The following is a 15,768-nucleotide window of genomic DNA, read 5'->3' on the forward strand; positions in this document are numbered from 1 at the left end:
TTTTAAAGAACAAATAGGAGGAAATAAGCAGAGATAGGAGCTAAGGGATATCCACAGAACCCCCTCTTCATCCACCTTTCACATATCATCAGGGATATTAGGCAAGAAAATGTAGACACATCAGTGCAAAGACCTCAACTGTACTTGATAAACAACTCAGGGATGTGTCTTACCAGCAGAATGCCTGATAAACATATGTTTATTGAATGAATGAATGAATGAATGAATGAATGAAAAATGTAGGATGAGTCTACCAGCATTTCAAGTGGATTGTGGATTAGCAGGGAGACCTCTCTCTCCCTCTCTCTCTCTCGAGTGGATTGTGGATTGGCAGAGATATCCACCCCCCCTTTTTTTCTTTTAAATCCTTCTTATAGAGTGGAAATCGAAAGTGATGTTTCATTGTGAAATGTTTAATAAGCACTCTGTAAAAGAAAAGATAAAAGGATGGATAGATACATGTGAATGATGGAACAAAAGAAAAAATCAAAGAACGAATGCATACTTAGTGATGATCTAAAGCCTTTTCTGTATATTTGATCTCAACTGCAGACTAAGAAGCAAGTGATACCATTCGAGGAATTACAGATACAGTTTGAGCCCAGTAAAAAGTGTCATCTGAGACAACTCCAACAACTCAAGAAAAAATTGCTGGCCCTTCAGCAAGAACTGGAGTTTCGCACAGAGGAGCTGCAGACTTCTTACTGTTCCCTCCTGCAGTATCAGTCCGTCTTAGAGAAGCAGACGTCTGACCTGGTTCTTCTTCACCATCACTGCAAACTGAAAGAAGATGAGGTATAGCTAGAATTACTATGGAAAGGTCCCATATGCCCACGTACCTTCAGAAATCAGGCCGAGCCTGCTAGAGAACAAACACTGGACTTACAGAGGAGAGCTTCGCAACATCTTGAGCAGGTTTTATCAACCTTCCCTCTTTAATTCTTGATCTTTTTGAAACCGAGCAGAGGGAACTAAACAAAATGGCATAATTGGGTGAGAACTCCAGTATTAATGCATGTGGGGTATGCAGTACATGTGTGTGCACAGGCACACGTGTGTGTATGACATGTGTGAAAGCCCATCATTTCCATTCTATTACCATTGCAACTTAAACGCAATAGACTCCAGGGTCTCTGAGGGTTATTAAAAAAAGGCATAAAGTTCGTTAAATGAACCATCTTTAGAAAAATTAGGTTTTGATAATATGTAAATTCCTGGCACTGGCACAGCTGATGAGATAACCAGACATTGACTCTGAATCAGTCATTGAGAGTACAGATCGGTTTATTTTTTCAGACTGGAGTTTGAGATCATGTAGACTTAGCTTAAGTATGTTCTAGACATTCATTTCTATTCATGTCCCAGGGTAGTACTTTTTAAACCAGAGAGCAGCTTCCTTGTGAAATCCCAAGTAAATTCCAAAGACCAAAGCTGGGGAACTTAAACCAGTTCAGCAGCGGTACCACGAGCAGTGGTAACACCAAGAGTTCTAAGGGGTGGCCTCCCCTGGCATTTTTTCCTTTGCCTTTAAAGATAAAATTCCAAGGGGTGTCTTGAACAGTGCTGTTACTTAAGGATTAACCCCAGGGGCTTTATGAGGGGTCTGAAAGAACACGGAATTTTTTTAAAGTGAATATGATGGCCAATGAGAATTTGCTCAAAAGGATTGGGTGGGAAAGGAACAGGGAGGGGTTATCCCACGAAATATAATCTGGGACAAAGCCAGTGAGCATTAAACCGTGGTTTAATAAAGTTAATGCAGGGCTGTGTTAAAACTCACTGGTTCACTATAACTGAAACAAGAGTCCAACCTGAATAAAGTGACCCTGAATTTGTTGGGATTCTATTTGGCTGCATATAACAGAAAACCCCCCAGCAATCGTGGCTTAACTAAGATAGTTTATTTCTATGACATATAAAAGAGGATCGAAGATAGGTGATCTAGGACTGCTATGGTAACTGCATGTGTTATAAAGTACTTAGGGTCCTATCTTTTGGCTCCACCATCAACAGCTCAAGGCTTCCATTTTCTAGGTGGCTGCTGGAGCTCCAGCCATCACATCTTTGATTTAAATAATCAGGGTGGGGTGGAAGAATGTGGAGAAAAAGGCACACTCCTTGCTTTTGAGGACACTTTAGGAACTCCACACATCATTTACATTTATATATTATTGGCCGGTTAGTCACATGGCTATATCTAGTTCCTAGGGAGCCTAGGAAATGTAGGGGTTTAGTGAGGCACACTGCTGTCCCAAATAAAGCCAAGGTTCTGTCACTAAAGAGGAGAGGAGCATTGATGTGGCAAGTAGCAGCAGCAGCAGCAGTCACTGACATAGGTCCCAAACCAGGAAAGCATTGGGAAAATTACCTTAGGCATTCTGCCAAATTCCCCCAATACTTTATTACACAGAAGCATCCAACTTCTGTCTAAAGTTGGGTTTTCCAACAGCAAACCCTCAAACAAGAAGAAGAATATAAGTAGCTAATTCAGGAGGTGACCCCAGGAAGCATAGTGAGAGTGGGGAAGTGAGTCGAAGAAGGGCAGGAAGCCCATTAAAAAAAACTATGAAGAAGATCAGAACTGTGGACAACTGGGGTTCAGTCCCTTCAGAGACTTCTGGGAGATGGTACAGAACACACTGCAGAGTGATCATCCAACCCACCCCGTTCACTGGTCGAGGACTGCACCTGAAAGTATCAACTCCCCAGTGCTTGTAACCTGCCTTGTCTTGCTCCTCTGCTTGGGTGGGCTCCTGGGGCCAGAGCATCCTCAGTCAGAGCTAAAGATGCTTGTAGTTGGAATGAGTTTAGCATGCAGAGGAATGGTGGGTGCCAAGGGGATATGAGCAGGCCACTGACAGCTTCTGTTATGAACATTTAAATGTAAAATATTCCTTTCTTCTTCTCCTTATCTAATAAACACCTCAAAGTAAACGGTCCCTTCCTAAGAAGGATCTCAAAAGGCAGGCAGCAAGTATAATTAGCTCCGACCAATAGAACACGTTCTATCCAAATTCCACACTGAACTTTTTAAACCAAAATTAAGCCTTCCTTGGTGACCCTCCTGCTCTTAACTCCTTCAATACACGTAATTCAAGCTGTATAGTTTAGCACTCCCCACTACGTACACTTGTTTGTTCGCTTTAAATCGTTTCTCCCCGAAACCATGAGCATTTGTAAACTCCAAATAAGGAGCCTATGTCTTGTAGGTGTGTGTCCCCTCAGCACCCATGGTACTGCTCATGAGCTTCAATAAATATGTCAGTTGGTTGGCTAATTAAGTGATTAGGAAGAAAAAGAATCTAAATAAAGATCGTACAAATCCCAGAGGAACTTTGGGTCATGTTCCCCCATTCTCTCTAGGGAATTTTGCTGACACAGACCTATGTGCATGAGGTGTTCTATATTTTCTAAATTAGACCTCTAGAGAATACCTAGGAAGGAAAGAATACTGGCATTTCAAGCCCTTAATAAAATGGAATTATATAAATTTATTCCTATTAATCAACTAACAAGTCTTTATTGAGTTCTCATTACATGCTAGGCAGATTGGGTAACAGATGTGGTCCATGCCTTTAAGAAGTTTACCATCTAAATAGGACAATCTTTTTTTATTTCTAATCATTAACATTCTGATATTATATATTGTAGCTTTTACATCTGTGCTGGGCTTATTCTGTATATCTGTGTTCCTTAAGACGAGTTAAGATATAAGACTCCTCTGCATGGGAACTGATAGCCATATCCTTTCCTCATTAGATACTTCTACGGGTTCAGTGTGGTTTCATTTATACCCCAACAGGTGATTCTCTATGAGGAGGAAATTGGAAATCATAATGGGAACACAGGGAAGAAGCTCCATTTGGCACAGGAGCAACTCGCCTTGGCCGGGGACAAGATCGCCTCACTAGAAAGGAGCTTAAACCTCTACAGGGATAAATACCAGACTTCCCTGAGCAACATTGAGTTACTGGAGTGCCAAGTGAAGATGTTGGAAGGGGAACTTAGCGGGATTGTCAGTCAGGTAGCACTTAACCTAGAGTCTAGATCACTCAAACCGGGAGCTCCAGCAAGTGGATGTGATCCCAGATGGTCCCCTGTAACAGTCCCAGCCCCCTCCCCTGGAAACCCAGACCTTCAACCAGATGTCGTTCCTTCCCTTGAATTTGGTAACCCTCAGCTTTGAACGTCCAGCCTTCGCATCTCCTTTACTATTATCCCTTAGGAATGTCGAGGCCCTTAATTAATATGAAAAGCCACCACTTCAGATCAGGCAGAAAGTGAATTACCAAGTGAGTTCTCAAGTTCTCAAGTCCTTCACATTCTCTTGGGGGTTTTGTGAGGGGCTCTTCTAGGTCACAGGCCTCATGACTTCAGGATCAGACAGGATGAGAAAGCCATGAAACAGGGAAAAGAAGAGCCAAAATGCCTGCATTTGTTTTATTTTGTTTTCTTTTAATTGCTTTTTTTTTAATTACACAAGTAATACAATGATATAGGCTCTCTAGACAGAAGTATGGAGATTAAATATGAAAGTCCACCTTCACCCCACTCTCCTCTAGGTGATCGCTTGCCTAATGTGCTGTCTTCCCCAGCCTTTTTCTGTACAGTTAAATATATAAATAATTAGGTTTTTTTTTCACAAATGAGTCATTTTATAAATGGGATTCTATATCCTGCTTTTTAAATGTATCCTGATCTCTTTTAGTCACTACCTTTTATTCTATAGTATGACTATACCATCTACTGACCTGTTTGTCTATTACAAACAAGCTGTAAGGAACATCCTCATTTCTGCGGGGTAATTTCCTGAAGTGGGACTGCTGGACCAAAGGGCATGCTTATTTTTAATGTTTGAAGATAATTCTGAATTATATACCAAAAAGGTTTTACCAGTTTACTCTTTGACCAATAATAATTAAGGGAGTTTATTTCCCCACTCTGTATATTTTCAGTCTTTTTAAGTTGTGCTTAACTGATGGATGAAAAATAACGAAAACAAAAACAGGTTTTCTCATTATAATTTTTATGTCTTTTAATTCTAATAGTTGTGGATCGGCTCCTCCAGAAAGGAGTCTTTAAGACAGATTAGCGTGCAGAACATTTTTAAAGAGAGCTCTGGATACCAAGACCTATGAAAGGAAGGGGATGAAAGCAACAGGATGGGGCAGAGGGAAAAGCTGAGCTGGGACGCGGTGCCAACAAAGGCCTCAGCCAACTCCATGGGAAACTCTGGGGCTGGAAGGACCTTTTCAACGTGGTCCTAACTGAGGGAGAAAAGAGCTGGCTTTTATACCTCCACATGGGTCAGTTACTGGATGTGAGCTGTCCCTAGGGAGAAGCATGACCTTGAGCAAAAGTTATCTTCTGCCCAGGCAATTCCTAGAAAGGGCTGACAGCGGAGGGCTGGGACAGGGCAGCACTCCGGGAGCTCGGGAAGGAACTCCTTCGTGCTGAAGGGATTCAGGGGGCACATCGCAGTGCCCACCACACTAATGGAGTTCTGAGCACTGTTCATAAACATGTTGGTCGTGTGGATTTCTGTTTTATGAATCACCTGTTCACATCCTTAACCTATTTTTATTGGGTTGTTAGTCTTTTTTGTAATCATTCATAAGAGCTTCATAATATATTACAAGTAATAATGCTTCACTAATTGTGTAACAAATATTTCCCCCCCAGTTTGTAACTTTTTGTTTTATTGATGATACTTTTCACCATACAGATATTTTAAATTTTTATGGGGAACTCTGGATCCTTCTTCATAGATTCTAGATTTTATGTCTTACCTTAGGAAGGCCTTATCTACTCCCAAAATTATAAGAGTTTGTATTTCTTTTTAGTACTTTTATAATTTTGTGTTTTTATGTTTTTATCTTTAGCCTATCTGGAAATTTTATTTGCTTGTTTGTTTTGCTTATTTGTTTGTTTATATTTCATGAATACATAATGAGATAAGGCTATTATTTTATATTTATCAAAATGGATCTTCATTTTGTCCCAATTCTACTTATTAAACATCCCATCCTTTTCCTACTGATTTAAAGTTCTGACATCGTGTATTAAGAAAATATTGGGACCTGTAGATAACTTCTTCCTATTAACTTTTCTATTGTTTATTATTCCTTTGCCCACTTATCCACTCAATTATTTATAAGAACATTACTTATGGTCTACTTTAGACTTCTGACTAACCCTCCTACAGCTTGCTCATGGGAAACTTTCATGCTCAGTGAACATAAACTATTTCTAACTTAGCCTGAGCAAGCCCATTTAGGGAAATAAGATTAATAGAGAAAAGACCTACCATCAAAACTAGGACTCTTTGCTCTTTTTTTTAATTATCTGCCTCATTTCACCCCACTGCTAGTGTAGACCAATAAGCAGATAGTAACCTTCATGTATGATTTCAGATGATCTAGGAAAAGGCACTTGAAAATGGTTTTAGGAAAACAGGATATTCATGTTGATGGGAGTGTCAATTGGTACAATTTCTTTGAAAGACAGATATTGTGTAATATCTATCAAAGTTTTAAATATGGCTTAGCAGTCCTACTTCTATGAATTTAACTTACCAGAAAAGGTACTCAAATATTTATATGTGAAAATATTCACTTCAGCTTTGTTTTAGGAAAACTTAGAAATAACCTATATTCCCATCAGTAGGATAGAAACTAGATAAATACATTTAAAAGCAACACATTAAAAGAACAAGCTAGAAAGTACATGTACTAACATGGATAAATTTCTAATACATCGTGTTAAGTGAAAAAAAAATCTATTTTCGTGTTTTAAAAAGACAACATTATGTTATCTGCATTCTACAGTTTCAATTATATGTATATAAATGTATCATTAAAGTTCTAGAATGCTTTTATAAATTGTCATTTCCGGAGAATGCAGTGAGTATGGGATTAGAGGTGGCAATCAAAGTGAAATTTAGTATTGCCTGTAATGTTACAATGTTGTAGAAAGATAGCATATACATGTGTTACTAGTATAATTTGAAATTAATTTTTAGTAAGATAGATCTACAAGTAACAATATGGAAAATATCTTCAGTAAATTGTCAAGTAAAAACACAATGGTGAGAATAGTGTGAATTTCTGGAGAGACACTCAAAAAACTGGTAACAAAGGCTGTGATGGAGGAGGGAACCTGAGTCTTGAAGGACCAAGAGCAGGGAAGACTGACGCTCCAGTGTGTTCTCTCATGAACTGCTTGAACTTTATACCATGCATGTACACTTGTTAATTATTTTCTTTTGTTAAGAAAGTTATGATTCACATATATGAACATAAACTTTTAGAATATAGATCTAGAGATTTTTCATGCCATAGCATTCTGAAGTTAACTCAGAAATTATGAACAAAACCAACCCTTTTTTTTTTTAATATCCCAGGAACCTGAGAACAAGGGTGATCATTCCAAGGTGCGTATATACACCTCTCCCTGCATGATTCAAGAGCATCAGGAGACCCTGAAACGGCTGTCTGAAGTCTGGCAGAAGGTCTCTGAACAGGATGATCTAATCCAGGAACTTCGAAATAAGCTAGCCTGCAGTAACGCTTTGGTAAGTGCCTTCTTCCAGAAGATTTTTTCTGAGACTCAAAATAAAGCCATGATGAAAGGAAAGAGGAAAAGAGTCACCTAAAGTCATTGCTTTCACCAAGACTCCTCAAATGTCTTAGATATACTTGCCCCAGCCTTTTGTTCATATTCTCCATGGTATGCATTCCCCCTACCCACACCAAGTTCAAGATGTAAAGAGACTTAAAATCTTTTATGCAATAACCTACATGCCATTAGTAGGGAAATGGTTAAAGAGATTAAGAAGTGGTTAAAGAGATACCCATATTATGGAATAATATGCAGCTAAGAAAAATGGATTAAGCAGATCTGTAAGGGCTACATGGAAGAATGCTGTGATGTATTGTTGAGAACAAGTTTATGTATAGTTTAGTTTGTTCCACTTTTGGTTTTTAAAATCTTTGATCATGATCTAGAAGTATATACTGGAAATTGCCAATGTCCCATCTCCTTAGTGAAAGTGAGAGAGGGGAAAATAAATGGAGAGGAAATTTTCACTTCTTATTTTTGATGCTTTATTTGAATTCTTCTCAATATACAAGAACAAAAATTGCATGTTTTTTAATTTTAAAAAAGTATATACATTCACCCATTCCATAAAAACTTCCTTCTTTAATTCTTGAACTTTGAACCCCACATCCTGATAGATTAGGTGCATCTTTCCATGACGCCTCCAAAGAACCTTCTTCTGCCTAATAAGCTGGACTGCATAGAGGTTCAGGAGAGAGTCCAAAATGTGGCCACTGGCAGACTCGAGACAAATCATTATCTATGTCTTAGTGAAACTTAATGTAAGATCGAGAACGTAGCTCCTTCCCCATGCCAATCCCACAGGAAGTGCATGATGAATTATGTAATGCTACAACAAACTTAGGCTGATAAAAGAAAAACCCTGCTAAAATAGTACTGGTAATAAACACATTATATTGATCATGCAGCATAACTGACCTGTGCCTGTTTGCAGGTTCTGGAGCGTGAAGAGGCTTTGATAAAATTACGAGCAGACTTTGCTTCTTATACAGCCACCCACCGACATCCTCCTAGCTCCTCAGAAGATTGTGAAGACATCAAAAAGGTGGGAGAACTTTTGTTTATTTGTGCTTGGGGAGGTCAGGCCGATTTGGGCGTGATTCTGGGTTTTTCTGCTTATTTTTAATTTTATATTATGCTTCATACTTATTTTATATCTGTGTGACTTTGGTTGGCCCTGCCACAAGGATACTGTACATAATATATGCCAAGGCCCAGTGAGTGTGTCTGGCAGCATTAGATTTTGAGATTGTACCTATCTCTTAATGCGCCTCCAACAGTACATCCAAATGAGACAGAGACTCCTAGATTCAGAAGGACCATTCCAGCCTTCTAGCTTCTGGTTGCAGCTGAAAAGTAGCATATTTGGGGAAGATTATTAATTCAAATTCATTCCTTTTTTTTTTTTTTTGAGAACTCGATATTTTCAAAATTCAAAGCTATCTCAAAAGTTTATTCTAATAATGAATAAGCATTTAAATCATGTAAACAAGTAGCAAGATTTGACCAACCGACAGTCAAAACTAGGTCAGGTCCCCTCCTAGGTAAGCCATGCATGAACTTGAGGTCCAAGGCAAAGCCAGCGACATGAGGCCAGGCTGTGGATAGGTGAGGGCAGCCTGCTGATGCTAATTCAAAGCTATCTCAAAAGTTTATTCTAATAATGAATAAGCATTTAAACCATGTAAACAAATAGCAAGATTTGACCAACCGACAGTCAAAACTAGGTCAGGTCCCCTCCTAGGTAAGCCATGCATGAACTTGAGGTCCAAGGCAAAGCCAGCGACATGAGGCCAGGCTGTGGATAGGTGAGGGCAGCCTGCTGATGCTGAAATAGGGGCAGAGAGAGTAGACGACACGTATCAGCTCCCCAAGGGGTCCTCTAGCGGGGAAGCGGAAACTCTAGGACTTTCTGATCCCAGAAAGTTTGAATGAATGAGGGATCAGTCCTGAACTTTGGGGTTCCTCCTTGGACAGCTGTCAGTATTTATTTTAAAGGTGAGTTCCATGTTATTCACATCTTGATATATAGCAAGATCTCATAGCACTTTATTTTTTTCTGAAAAATGTCTTTATTTCTCCCTTACTCTTTCAATTTTTTTTCTAGTGGTAAAAAACACATGACATTAAATTTATCATATTAACCACTTTTAAGTGTACAGTTCAGCCACAATAAGTACATTCATATTGTGCGACAGATCTCTAGAACTTTTTCATCTTGCAAAACTGAAATTCTGTATCCACTAAACACTAATTCCTCTTTTACATTCCATTTCTTAAAATAATACAGACTTTCCCAAGAAACAGAATACACCTTCCCCTACCATTTTATATATCCTATCTAAAGCCTTCTTGGTCCCTACACATTCTGTTGGAACGAAAGCATCCACATCACAGGTGATGCCGGCCATCCTCTCCCCACTTCGCTGGCCTGGCACAGACGGGGCCTGTGAGTCCCTGTAGTGCCTACACCGGGTCATAACGGTGACTGCTTTGTATGTCTCCAGCTGTCCCCTATCTTCATGCTGCATCCCTCCCTCATTGTCAACTCCAAAACCACATAACTATCTCCTCTCAGCCTCCCCTGATGCCCAGACAATTAATTGTCCCTTCTCAGCCACACGGACATGTTCCTGCCATCTCTTGGTTACAGCCCATTCCCCTCCCCTTCAGGGTAGAAGCCAAAGTTCTTGCTGAGGGACTACAAGCCCCGCGTGATGCGACTGCTCCTGTTTCCCCACTTCATCTCTACCTACTCTCCCCATCACTTGCTCCACTGTAACCACATGGCCTCCTTCGTGTTCGTCCCTGGGAGCCTTGTCACTGGCTAGGCCCCCTGTCTGCAGAGCTCTTCCCTCAGACGTCTACAGCATGGCTCCAGCTATCACATCCAGCGACTCCCTGCACAGAGGCCACCTTCTCGGGGAGGCCAGCTGATCCCTCCGATTTAATATTCAACCCCACATCCCTGCTCCTTCCCCCTCACCTCCATTCCATTTTGCTCTTCTGTTTCGTCCATAGAATTTATCAACTTTTAACATTTTCTGTAAGTCACTTATTATGCTCTTTGTCTGTCTCACCCCACTAGAAGGTCAGGTCCATGGGGGCAAGGATTTGTGTCCGGTTGTTTGCAGCACCCAGGACGGTGCCGAGCATATAGTAGGTGCTCCATCAATCACATGATTATTGCAGGGAGGACGAAGTGGCTTCTTTTGTGCACATTCCATGTGAGTGTGAGAAATCTGCCACATCCTTTTTCTTTTTTAATTCTCTATTTTTTTTAAATTGAGGTATAATTGACAGACCATAAAATTCACCGTTTAAAGTGTACAATGAGCAACTTTTAGTGTATTCACAGAGTTGGGCAACATCACCAGTAATTCCAGAACATGTTCATCACTCCAAAAAGAAACCCATCTCCATGAGCAGCCACTCCCCATCCTTCCTCCTCCAACCCTTGCAATCCCTTCTCTACCTCCTACCCTATAGATTTGCCTGTTCTGGACATTCAACAGTTTAGAAAACATTCTTCCCTTCTGTTCTCCTGCCCTGTTCTTCTTCCACCTGCCCAGATACTGAAGCACTTGCAGGAGCAGAAAGACAGCCAGTGCCTGCATGTGGAAGAGTACCAGAACCTTGTGAAGGACTTGCGCATGGAGCTAGAAGCCGTGTCAGAACAAAAGAAAAACATCATGAAGGGTAAGCCATGGGCAGGTGGGCTGCAGCAGGGGGGGCCGGGGCGGGGTGAGGGGTGGCAGGGGAGCGGTGCCGGAAAGAAGCCAGACCCACCTCTGAGCAAGACGCACTCTGTCTCATCCCGCCGTAGACATGATGAAGCTGGAGCTGGACCTGCACGGGCTGCGAGAGGAGACGTCTGCCCACATAGAGAGGAAGGATAAGGAGGTGATCATCTTGCAGCGGCGGCTGCAGGAGCTGCAGATGCAGTTCAGCGAAACCCAAAAGCTTGGTTTGAAGAAAGACACGGTAAGGAAGGAGCTCTCTAGATGGAACCGCCAGCCGGGCAGGTTTGAGGCTAGACTCTGGCCAGGGCGAGCGGGTCTGGCAGTTCTGTACCCACTGTGATTGCTTGGGGAGCATCGACATGTGTGCCACGGGACTGGGCTCTGCAGGCCGAGAGACGATTCTGAGCACTTCTTTGGTATTTCTTGTAGCACGTAATGAATAAATAAATAAAATAGCATTATCCAAGGACCTTAATAGTTACGTTAACTCTATACAAAAGAGGTTCTTCCCTAGCCCTTTAGAGAGTTTAGGACACATTTGCATTGTTCTCTTATGCTTTTGTTCCTGCTTGATAGTGGGAAGAAATACTATAAAATAATGTGTAGCCTTATTAAGAAAACGAAGTAAATTTCAATTTTAAAAATTACAAATATCTTAGAAAATACAAATCAGGCAGTTTGAAAATATTAATGGAGCTATGCCTAGAAGATCCGTATGTAGTTGCCAACATAAATCAAGGTCCTGGAAAAGCCTGGGAATGAAACCAAGAATGGAAAAGTTGTGCAGCAAGTGCAAAAGCCTCCAAGTGGGAGTCTGCTTGGAGTGTTCCAGGAGACCAACTGAAGCAGAGAGGGGTGGGACTGCCAAGAGGAGAGGTCGGCCTAGTAGCCAAGGACCAGGTCACGAGCATCCTGGGAGGCCTTTTTCTAAGGGAGGTGGAGTGGAGAGTTTGAGCAGAGGTATAACAAGATCTGACCTGTATTTTCAGAACCTCCCCTCTGGCTGCTGCAGTGAGAATAGCTTGAGGGTGGGCTGGGAGCCAAGGTAAGAGACTTTCACAATATCCAGGCAAGAGAAGATGGCAGCTGGAGGCGGGCTCAAGACAATCTCTGACTGACTTTGCCCTGCTGCTGTTCAGACCTTCATTAGCAATAACACTTTGCTTTCCTCAGCTCCTCCAAGAGAAAGATGAAATGCTGCACGAGCTAGAGAAGGAACTGACACAGGTTCAGACAACCCTCATGAAAAAAGAGATGGAGCTGGAGAAGCAGCAACTAATGACAACAGGACGCGAATTCGCCATCCAGGAGGCGAAGCAGGATAACTGCAAGGTGGAGTGTGGGGCCCTGCGAGCTGAGGTTCAGAAGCTGAAGGACTCTCTCGAAGATGTCCAGCAGCAGCAGAAGCTGGCTGGTGAGGCCCCAGCAAGCACTGTCCCCGCCACACTTCCAACACGTGGGGCTGAAGCAGCCCCTTTCTCTCTCCAAATGGCCACGTTCCTCTGCCTCTCCGCTTTCTCACTCCCAGCCTTCCAGTGACCTCATCTCACATCTTGCAGCAGTAAGGTCCACCTTCTTGAAGTCTTTCACTCAGTCTCCACCTCACCTTCTCTCTGGAACCTTCACTCCAAAGCAGGTTTGGAAAAGTGAACTGCGCCCTGTTTTCTCAGCAGTTCAGATGAAGGTCCCCTCCTTCCTCGCCACAGGGAGGACAGGGCCCTGCCCTTCACTGCTCTGCACCACACGCCCCTGTACCTTCTCCAGAACCTTCATCACACAATTCGCCTCTTCCTTCCCTGGTTTTTAACACCCTCTCCTCTTATTTATTTATTTACTTATTTATTTATTGCCTCCAAACATTCTCTTCTGCACAGTTTGTACTGTGGATGGTGTCCTTGTCCCTCTGCTAAATACTGCCTTTTTCAGAGGTCACCAATAACTTCTTGCCTTGGACATGAGGGTTCTCTTGGGGTGATGAAATGTTCTGGAGTTAGATATTGGTGATGGTTGCACGCCTTTGTGAGTATGCCAAAAACCACTGAAAGGTACACTTTAACAGGGTAAATTTTATGTTATGTGAGTGACACAGAAATTTGTAGGGGAAATAAAGTGCCAAACCCTGGCTTCCTTCCTGTGTGTGTCTACGCAGTTGGCCCCCGACCTCAAGTGTTTCTTAGCTTTGGAGACATGACGGGTCCCTTGTTCTTCCACAGATCTCGCCATTGTTTCCTCTTTTCCCTCCTGCTCTGACAGTGGTCATTCATCCGCAAGGCTCTGCCCGCCTTTCCTCCCCTCCCTCTGCACTCATTCTTTGGTGAGCTCCTCTCCTCCTCGTAGCTGCATTTCCCTTGCAGATGATGCCAACACTTAGAGCCTCAGCCCTGGTTTCGCACCTGTGGTCAGTCTTGTCGTAGAGACTAGCTCCACCTGGGCAACCCACCTTCCTCTAACACAACATTCCCAAAACTGAAGCTATTCTCTTCCTTGATTTAAAAAAAAAAAAAAAAGTGTCCTTCTGTCTTCCAAGGTGCATAATTATTTCCGTAATGACACCATCTTTCTTCTAGTATCTAAGGCTGAAAAAAATAGAGAAGAGAGTGATGTTTAAAGTAGAAACAATAGTAGAAACTGTAGGCTACGGAGATATATTTATGGTAGAAAAACTCCAGTAAGCAACTTCTTTGGGTATTTTCCCCTTCATACCCAGTGAAGGCAAGGACATGGGGTAAAAGGATATTGTAGGAAGTCTCTCTCCATTCTAATCCATTCCAATTTTCCTAAAGCCCTCTTTCTTTTATGTCAGGTCCTTGTTCAAGAAACCACAAAACCAAGTCTAAATTTTTCTCTTAGGCTTTCAGAGTCTTTCAAAGCCACGTCCAGTCCATGCACTTACTCAGCTCCGTCTCCCAGAACTCCTACTCAGTTTTCTTTCTACCCAGACCTTAAACTAGCCTCTTCCCATCCATTTCTCACATGCCTTCCCCATTCCCTGTAGCAAGCATTCACTCCAACAGTTCCCCCCACCTGGGATTCCTTTACGCATTCTGAGGCCCAGCTCAGCCTCTGTTCCTCTGTAACTCCATCTCCAGCTGTTTCTTATTCGCATTGATCTTGATTCGTGAGTTCACAGTTTTTACAAGTTTAACATTACAGTGGTCTCTGTATGAGGTGAGCCAGTTCCGGCTCCCTCACTAGACCTCCATGAGAGTCAGGATATGTCCCTCATGACAGAATGAGTCTCCTAAGAGATACTGAGAAATGTGTACCAATTTATTGTTTAATTTTAGTCAATGAGTCCAGAGCTAAAAGGCAGTTGAAGATAGATAGTTTAACATATCTCCTTAGGAGTCATAATGAAATGGAGAGGAATGAGGACAGATTGGGGACTGAAGTAGGTCACAAAAGGAAGGAACAACTTTTTAACTGGTCTGATTTGAGAGTCTGATCTTCACGCATCTTCCCTTCTCACATGAACATGCCACTGGCTTGTCTCCTGTCTTCTGCAGCTCAGCAAGCAGTCCAATATAAAGAAGAGGCTGTTTTAGCAAAAAGTAACCTGGAGGAGTCCCAGAAGAAACTGCAAAGCGTCCTTTTCCAGGAGAAGCAGCAGGCAGACACCATCCAGGAGCTGCAGAGAGAGCTTCAGAAGCTGCAGAAGGATTCCTTGATGACCGAAGAGGAGCTCGTACCCAACAGGTACCACAGGTTCACCTCCCGAGAGAGGCTCTGTCCCCTGCGAGCTGGTCGGGACATTGCGGGCAGCTGCCCGGGAGTGAGACATCAAACCCCACGCGGCTAGCTCACAGTCACCGACACAGACGCCAAAGTCCGTCCTCCTGTCGTTGCCATTTTGCTTTAGGAAACGGATAGAGGAGCTGACGTCGGAACTCTCTGAGGCCCTGAGGAAGCTGGAAAATTCAGAAAAGGAAAAGAGGCAGCTTCAGAAGACAGTGACTGAGCAGGAGATGAAACTGAACGACCTGCTGGAACATCTAAAACGCATCCAACACCAGGTACGAAGGGCAAGTAGGCAGCCAGCTCAAGCATTTGCTCTGCTTAACATTAAATATATTGGCCTTTATTTGAGCCGACGACACCACCAATACATTGCAAACTAATTGTCCACAATTTGTGTTAGAATTTGTGCTAAGCCAGCCAGTCAGCTCCGGTTTCTGTTACTGAATTCAGAGGGTTCGCAGCTTGGAGTGTTCCATTCAAGAACGAGACGTGGTCATCATTAGGTGGTTTTATTTACTTGCAGCAAGTGAAGGAGAAGGGATTCACATCCAAAGCTCTGCCTCCCCAAAGGAGGCTTAGCCTTTGCTATTTAATTACACGTTGATTTCTTCTTTGCGGTTGGCTACCCTTTTCTTGTTTATAGCTATATCTGCAAACTGTGCTATGC

General features: G+C 42.4%; 1 protein-coding gene across 1 annotated transcript in view; it reads left to right on the forward strand.

Moving 5' to 3' along the window:
• The window catches only part of PMFBP1 (polyamine modulated factor 1 binding protein 1), a 40,179-nt gene that overhangs the window by 12,474 nt on the left and 11,937 nt on the right, over window positions 1-15,768 (forward strand). The window contains exons 3-11 of the mRNA XM_006909874.1: window positions 553-795; window positions 3,803-4,024; window positions 7,403-7,573; window positions 8,555-8,665; window positions 11,193-11,319; window positions 11,447-11,604; window positions 12,537-12,777; window positions 14,870-15,059; window positions 15,223-15,376. Of these exons, the coding sequence (XP_006909936.1) occupies window positions 553-795; window positions 3,803-4,024; window positions 7,403-7,573; window positions 8,555-8,665; window positions 11,193-11,319; window positions 11,447-11,604; window positions 12,537-12,777; window positions 14,870-15,059; window positions 15,223-15,376 (1,617 nt within the window). The remainder of the gene's footprint in view (window positions 1-552; window positions 796-3,802; window positions 4,025-7,402; window positions 7,574-8,554; window positions 8,666-11,192; window positions 11,320-11,446; window positions 11,605-12,536; window positions 12,778-14,869; window positions 15,060-15,222; window positions 15,377-15,768) is intronic.

This window comes from Pteropus alecto, unplaced genomic scaffold (genome assembly GCF_000325575.1).
Source record: "Pteropus alecto unplaced genomic scaffold, ASM32557v1 scaffold42, whole genome shotgun sequence".
Lineage (NCBI taxonomy): Eukaryota > Metazoa > Chordata > Mammalia > Chiroptera > Pteropodidae > Pteropus > Pteropus alecto.